The sequence below is a fragment of the Geospiza fortis genome, unplaced genomic scaffold, assembly GCF_000277835.1.
Source record: "Geospiza fortis unplaced genomic scaffold, GeoFor_1.0 scaffold18, whole genome shotgun sequence".
Lineage (NCBI taxonomy): Eukaryota > Metazoa > Chordata > Aves > Passeriformes > Thraupidae > Geospiza > Geospiza fortis.
Genome location: NW_005054445.1, coordinates 1,460,248 through 1,468,538, shown reverse-complemented (window position 1 = coordinate 1,468,538; position 8,291 = coordinate 1,460,248). Strand labels below are relative to the sequence as shown.

Genomic DNA, 8,291 nt, shown 5'->3' with positions numbered 1-8,291 from the left:
TGCAAATCACAGATCTCTGGGAATCAGGTTTTAACATGCACTGATTACATGCTGGGTGCCATAAGTCCAGTAACTTGGGATAATTAGAATAATTTTTTTAGAGTTTTCTCTTTTATATATTTAATATGGGTTTTTGTTGTGCCCTTGGAATGTGTGTATTCATTTGCAGGTAATGTACATTGTTTTTATTGGTTTGTTGGTTTTAATTTGTTTACATTTTGATCTTCCCAGTGAACAGTTATTTAAACAACCAGCAGAGACTGTTAGAAATATGAAACAGACATGCACATCAGGTACAAATAGCTACACATATTCCTTTCTGAGCTGATTTTGTTCTTAATGAGATTTTAATTAGTTTTGTGTACATTTATCACTACTTTTTATCACTTGTTATGTATCATTAGATGACAGAGGTGCCTTATGTGTAATACCCTTCAATGGGTTTGCATAGTGTTGGAATTTTATATTGTACACAATTTTACCAGGAGAACATTTATCCTACTTTTCTTCTAATACGTATTTTAGCTTTGATTTTTTAAACTGATTTTAATTGTACAAATGAATGTATCAGAGATTAAGTTTAGTGTTTAATCTGTACTGACCAGTGAAAGCCACTGATAGAAAAGGGAGGTTTGGTCCTGTGCCTGTAAGGCTGGGATAGAACCTGCCTGTGAGAGTGACTTTTGCCTGATGCTGTTCCTACATGAGGAACATGTGTTTAAGAGAAAAGTTTTCCAGATTTGCATTAATCCTGGTCTGATACATTTATTTCAGAACTGGGATCAGTTCAATCAAATATTTATTCACTGTTTACTTTCCTGTTAACTTATAAAATTTTTAAGTATTCATTAGATTAGAATTTGCCAGAATGGGAGCTTTACAGGTGTCCAGCTGATCTCCAGGTTACACCTGTTTAAACTGAGAATATGTATTATTCCAATACATTACATTTTTCAGCACTTGATTCCATACAAAAATAAAGTTTATAGCACTTAGTTAAGTAATATGGGTTTACTGGGCTCATTTGTTATGTACAAGTTGAAGTAATATCCTTTGGGAGAGTGATGAAAAAACATTTAATTGAACACGGTTATTCTGGAATTACAGAAATGTGAATGTGAGGCATTTAACTTGAGAAATTTCATTTGGATTTCTGCTGTTCTATTAATTATACTTTAATAATCGACAAATAGAAAATGCAGTTGGATGTAGTTGTGCTGATGCATGATTACCATGGCAAAAGATGGGTTATATTTCTTAGTGACTTTTTTCCTCCCTCATTTAGGTCAACATTCATTCTGCTCAGAGAAAACTAGGAGAGTCAAAAGTATTTCAGCTATATCTTCATCCCATAAAATGGCAGATTTAAGGTGTTTAGGTAAGTATTATCTTAGTTCTTTCTTTCCAGTGTACCTAAAGAAGACTTGAAGAGTCAGCTGTGCAGTAAGTGGATTGACTTGACAGAAATTGTAACACATCTCTTTTATTACCTCTTAACGTAATAACAAAACCTGAGCCTTTCCCTTTCCCTTCCTTTTTTCTACCTCCAATATAAAAGATAAATATTGAAATGAAGCTGACAAATTGCAGTTTTGGTCCATGTAATAATGTGGGTTTGCTGACAAACAGAACATACAGTAACTTGAATTAAAAGAATAATTAGAAGAATACTTGAGCAGGTGTTTTCCTCCTTTCTCTGCCTTCAGAGAGGGAGGAAGAACACGTAGCCATGCTCATTTCCCTCATTTCTTCACCTGCTAAACCTCCTCAGTGTTCTGCAGCCCCTCTCTCTCCCTCCCTCACTGCTGTGAAGTACAGGCAGGCAGTTTCATGGTAATCCACGACTACAGCCCTCTGTTACCCCAGGCTCTAATTCCTCAGTCTGCTCCATGAGTAGGTCATGAGAATGCTGGTGGTACTCTAGATTTGTGAGTGGATTTTGTAATCAAGCCAATATTTCTTTATTTAAAAACTCCCAACGGAACAAAAACCTACAGAAAACAAAAGAACCCCTAAAGCAGCCCATAACCCACATTTGAACATTGTTTTTATCCGAGTTGTCAAACTAAATTCAAGCTGAGATTTAGCACTGCTTTATCTTAAGGCAGAATGTTACAGATACGGACTTGTGCCCTTCCTGTGATTCCTCACACAAGTTCTCCTTCAGCTGATGTAACTTAATCATGAGAGCATCCAAGGATATCTAAACCATAAATTACCCTAGGGAATGTCCTCAAAAATGAACAGCAAGGCTTCCTGTGAGACCATTCATGCCTAAACTAGATTTACCATTGATTCAGATTAATACAGGTAACTGTTACAACACAAAGTTAAAAAAAAATATATAGCACATAATATATATATTTTGGCTCCTGGATAAATGCACAAATGGAACTGAGACCTGTGTCTTCCCATCCCACTAATATTTGTAGTTCTGTAGAGGATCCGTGCCTCACTCAGTACTTCTACTTCTGAAGTGGAAGTGCAGTATAACTTAGTCCCATAAAATGTTGAAAACATTTTTTTTAAGAGAACAGAGTATTTCAAGAAGGCACATAAAAGTGCCATGAGTATGGAAAACCTGAAGTCAAATTGATGCTAGTGAACAAAATAAAACCCTGAACTTTGTGGTGTCTCCTTTAGAAGCCATGATTGCTATTTCTGCAATATCCTGTTTTTCCTAGGTTGTACAGCAGGAGGACTGTCCTTGAACAGCAAAACCTTCACCAAGATGTTGCAGAGATGCCTGCATAGGTGTGAGCACCACAGAGTTATCCTGGAGGCTGAGGAAAGATACCGAGGGGAGCTCCGCAGGGTGGCTGCTAGTAACAACAACAGATCTGCAACTCACCAGAGTATGGAGTTCATGTTCAGTACTTGGAACCGTTGCTTTAGAATTGCATTTAAAATTCTGAACTTTTGTTTATTTACTTCTGATTGTCTTACTGTTTTAAACTCACTCATTGAATTTGATTTACAGTGATTTGTACTAAGTGAGATCAGAACTGGCCACTCCTGTTTTGAAGGATTTTGTGTGTTTCTTGCCATGGTGACAGATGCTCATTATAGGCTTTCATAAGACTCTCACATTTGCCAGAAATAGTCAAGTCCTAAGAGAAAGGAATGTATTAAGTTGAAATATGTGTGAGTAAATGTATGACATCACACCAAAGTAATTTCATTCACTATTCACAGAATCACAGAATGACTGGGTTGGAAGAGACCTTTAAGGTCATCGAGTCCAGCCCATGCCCCAACACCTCAAGTAAACCATGGCACTGAGTGCCACATCCAGGCTTGTTTTAAATGCATCCAGGGATGGTGACTCACCACCTCCCCAGGCAGACCTTTCCAGAACTTTATCATTCATTCTGTGAAAAACTTTCCTTAATATCCGACCTAAATTTCCCTTGGTGCAGCTTGAGACCGTGTCCTCTGGTTCTGTCAGTTGGTGCCTGGAGCAGAGACCAACCCCACCTCACTACAACTATCCTTTCAGGAGCTGCAGAGAGTGATGAGGTCACCCCTGAGTCTCCTTTTCTCCAGGCTGAGCACCCCCAGCTCCCCCAGGTGTTCCTCACAGGGTTTGTGTTCCCAGCCCCTCTCCAGCCTCGTTGCTTCCTCTGGATGCTCTCGAGTGTCTCAATGTGCTTCCCAACCTGAGGGGCCAGATTGGACACAGCACTCGAGGTGTGGCCTCACCAGTGCTGAGAACAGGGGAAGGATGATCTCCCTGCTCCTGCTGGCCACATCATTCTTGATACACTTATGGGTCTAGGATACTTAGAGATCTTAATGAATTAAATAGAAGCACATCCTATATTTTTTCTGGTTTAAAGAATGAATTCTGAAAATTAAACAGTTATTGGCATTTGTACTGGTGTTCATCTTATATTTTCCAGAAATGCCGCTGGCCTCAGTGAAGAGAGACAGGCTGCATAAAGAAATACCAACTTTTAGGAGCAAGAAGGATAGTTTCCAAAGTAAGGGCTTGGTTCGGAAACTAGTATGAAAAGCCCTTACTTTCTACTAATTTTTTTGCAGAACTTTATCATGGGAGACTGTGAATAGAAAATTATTTTCTTTTTTTTTCCTCTAGATTCTGAGAACAATCTGTATATTATTAGGCCAGAAAATGCATACTCTATAATAATGAAATTGTGTAATGCACATTATTTCCCTGCAAAGTTACCTGGCACTTGCTGTATTGATCCTGTTTTGAATCCTGTCAGGATTACTTCCATGGCATTTGCTATTCCTCAGTTTTTTGTGGTATTGTTTTCTAAAATGGAGAGGTTTAGTCAGGCTCAGAGCGGAGCTTAGCTGCCTGAACCTGGATTCAGCACCACTCCTTATGCAGTTCCAAACATGTTATTCCATTAGATTCATTCCTGTTCCTGCTGGGAGCTCTGCTAAGGACTTGGGGCTTGTGATACTCAGCTACAAGGGGAATCCTTAAGAATGAATTCTTTGAAATGAGAATTGAAATTTGAATTTTGAAATTCCCACCAAAAATTTATTTTTAGTACTCTTATTTTCAAAAGCCTTGTTCACATGGTTATTTTATTTATTAATGCCCAGTAAAAGCTAGTCGGTTGATTTTAAAATTTGTTTATATATTTCCCCATCAGATTCAGTAATTGAGTAATTCGTCTTATGAAAGCCAGAAAGGTATTTTAAAACATAAAAAAACTAACCAAAGCAACTGTACTTCATCTTGAAAGCCCATTAGAACAATATATTATCTTTAGCAAGTACACATTTCCTGTCAGCTGAAGTAAACTGAATTTTCCAGTCTTTCTACCAAGACCAGATTAGTAGTATAGCTCAAAAAATAGCTCTTGCTTAAATTTCAATTGCTAAAACATAACCTATGTTTTATGATTTGGGTTTTTTCTAATAAAGAGGTGTAATGCTTTATTGCTTATTTTTAAGGCATTCTTTTGACTCCAAATAGAAAAGACAAACCTAATACTTCAAAGAGAGATGAATGTAGTAGAAATACTAGGTGGACTAGCAACTATAACTTGACACCTGCTTATGGAAACTGTGAGTATTATCAGAAAATGAATTCTCTGATATGCACAACTGAAAGTCAGTATTTGGGTTTAGGTCAGGGCATTGAGAGAAGCACCTGTTCTTGCTATTGGAGATAAATGGCTATGAATTTAAATAAACTGTTACACTTTCTCTCACAGAAATCAACTTGAACATCAATAATCTTATTATTTGCTTCTGGGTTCATCAATAGTCCTTATGTCTTAATGTGGATTATGAGAAAAAGATCTAAGGAGAACGAGATATTACTAACAAAGCAACATTTACATATTCAGATTAATTAGAATAAATGCTCCTTTACAGTTTTATATCCAGTTTTTCAGTAGATTTTAGTTAGCTTAACATGACTAAGTGGCCTCCTTGTTCACAATTTTGTAGCTTTACAAAAATCCCAAGATGCTAACCAGAAGAGACAGAGAGTCAAAGAGATGTGCAGCCAGAAATGTCAGCATTTAAAAGAAAATTGCACACATTCACTTGACAAAGATGAGGTTAGTTATGCAAAGCCTAATCATGCACTGACATGTTTATAAATGGCCAAATAAAAGCATAGGAATTGCATAGTTTCCTTTTTAGTCGCCTTTAGCAGGAACCTAGTAGCAAAATGAATCTTATTTAAAAATATTCCTGTGTTGATTCTACTCCAGTCACACTGATTTAGCCCTGAATTGAGTTCAGCATTTTTCAGCTGACACATTTTCAGAATGGTGGATCTGAAGGTCTGATTTTTCCCATATTGATGAAGATTTGCACAGTATGGAAGTAACAGAAACCTAAAGGAATAAACCTGCTAAAAGAATAAACTATGTAGGCACAACAGAAATGAACTTCACAGAAAAATACTGTATTTTAGTAAGTAGTGACAGTGAAGAAACCTTGGAGAAGCATTGTTCCTTTGCCAATGGGACCATTTCTGTACAACTATTAAATGTTGAATTGCCAGTAATATGTTACTTCCACGTGCAAAATAGTATATACATTTACATAATTCTTAATGATACCAAAATAATTATTTGCAGGTCAATGAAATGTGTTCCCTGGCCATGAGCATGAGACCTTTGACCAAGAGAAGAGTCCGAAAAGACTTCACAACTGAAGAAATCAACTGCCTTTTGAAAGGCGTCCAAAAAATGGGCAACCACTGGAATTTGATTTTGTGGTCTTACCCTTTCCAGAAAGGACGGACGGGCGTTGACCTTTCCAAGAAATACTACAGGTTACAGGTGCAGGTACTCATCACTGAGTTTTCTACTGATGGCAAATGCTGGGAGTCCAGTTTCCATTGTTAGCCCCTGAGCTGACTTGCAGAAATAAAGACAGGCTTTTAGAGTGTGCAGCCATGGGATTGTGCCTTGTGTCAGTGCAGTGCCCATGAAATTGGCCTCTGGTGTAATTCCATCAGGGCTGGTACTTGGAGAGAGAGAACTAAAGTAGGGAAAAGACCAGAGAGCCTTGGAACCCACCACTGCCACCTGACAGGGTACAAAGAGAGTGAGTGTCATTAAGGACTCTAAACTAATCCCTGTGTTTATCAGGAAATTGGTCTCCTCTCTGCTCAGCCTCTGTTGTGATGCTGGTCTGTGAGAGCCTCTGCAGCAGTTTCCCAGTGATAAATCCATGCATCCCTCACACAGGGAGCATTGCTCCTGTGCTTTGGAGACCATGGGGGCAATTAAGTGACAAGCCTTTGTCTATGGAAAGCTGGTCTGTAATTGTGCAGTGGTCTGGGACAACATTTATCTTGATATTTTCTCTTTTATCTCCATTTTATAGATGAAAAAAGCCCACAAAGGACATCAGTAACATCATCTGTGAGTGCTTTGCTGCAGAATGTTCAAGAACAGCCTTTGTAACAGTGAAGTATTACCAGAACAACTCAAGCCCTTGGAGAATTTAGGTTGGCTTGGACTCCTGTTTTTCAGTGACAACTGACAGAATTGTTATGCATTGTAATTTTAATTTACCATAACTTGACAGTTTATTTAAGTAATGCTATCATAGGCAAAAAAATCTCTCTTGGTAAAAATTTCATTAATTTGGAACATAATTTAACCTTCTTGAGCATTCGATCTGTGCAATTTTTGAGTTAACTTTTTGTCGCTTGCTCTGTACTATTTGTAAGAAAAGGATATATTGCTAAAATTAATACTTCATGTCTGGAAGTGTTGTTCATGTTGTTGTGTCTGAATCTGTTTCCTCTTAATTAGTGAAATGTTTAAAGCAGGTGGAATATTTTGTCACGTGTTGAATATGCTGCATGTGCAGAAAAACATCTCTGTGACAGAAGACACTGAATTTGTGGTTAAACACTGCTGCACAGAGGAGGCAAATCTTTCACTGCTACAGAAATTCTGTACTCACTGTTGAACTGAGCAGGTACTGGTAGAATATGGCTTCTGTTTATAATTGGACAGTTTTCTGGTGTATTTTTCAAATAAGTGAGCAGAACCAGAATTTCTGCTAATTACACATTTTTTTATAGGAAGCTTTACTGAAAGCCTTGGTAACTTGCTTTTTCAGTGATAGCCTTTGTATTTCAGTTGTATTTTTACTTGTTCTGATATAGGAAGGATGAATCAATAGTTATTTTATTATGGAAAAGGTTTAGTTGTTGTATTAGCACTAGGTTTTCACTATGATATGGCTTAAATGCTTGGAAACAGGCAAGGTAACCAAAACCCGAGAGACTTGCAATAAAGATGATGCCAATGATGCAATAAATATGCCTTCCAATATTTTCATCTGTTGTAATTTTGGGGTTTTATTATTTTATTCAAATATTGAAACATCTATAAAAGATGTCCCTGAGTGGAGCTGTTGGCAGTAGCAGGGTTCAGTATCAGTGGAACTATTGGCAGAGTGGGAGCCAAAAGGGCTCTTGAGGTGGAGCGTCCCCAGGGAGGACACTGGGGTCCCTTACACACTCCAGGTGTTTTCCCCGGGACACCAGCCTAGTCCAGACAATCTGTTACTTCATCCTTTGACTGAATGTGTATTAGTATCCACATTGTCAAGATCTGAAATATGTCTCAAGTGGCTAAAATATGTAAGGTGTGAATCTTTACTTGCCACAAGGTGAGAATGTTGCAATACTGACAATTTACCTCACCTTAGGTATAGTTCAGGTTGGAAAGGCCCTGTGGAGCCTTTGGTCTCCTCTCCTTTGGAGCAGGACTGAGGTCAAAGTTATTCAAGTTGTTCAGTGCCTTGTGAAGTTCTGAGGCTTTTCAAGG

General features: G+C 37.9%; 1 protein-coding gene across 1 annotated transcript in view; it reads left to right on the top strand.

The window, feature by feature from the left end:
- Positions 1-6,347, top strand: part of TERB1 (telomere repeat binding bouquet formation protein 1) — an 18,164-nt gene extending 11,817 nt beyond the window's left edge. Inside the window, exons 12-18 of the mRNA XM_031062323.1 lie at positions 232-293; positions 1,286-1,378; positions 2,685-2,855; positions 3,903-3,983; positions 4,936-5,049; positions 5,437-5,549; positions 6,078-6,347. Coding sequence (XP_030918183.1) covers positions 232-293; positions 1,286-1,378; positions 2,685-2,855; positions 3,903-3,983; positions 4,936-5,049; positions 5,437-5,549; positions 6,078-6,347 — 904 coding nt within the window. The remainder of the gene's footprint in view (positions 1-231; positions 294-1,285; positions 1,379-2,684; positions 2,856-3,902; positions 3,984-4,935; positions 5,050-5,436; positions 5,550-6,077) is intronic.
- The last annotated feature ends 1,944 nt before the right edge of the window (positions 6,348-8,291 follow it).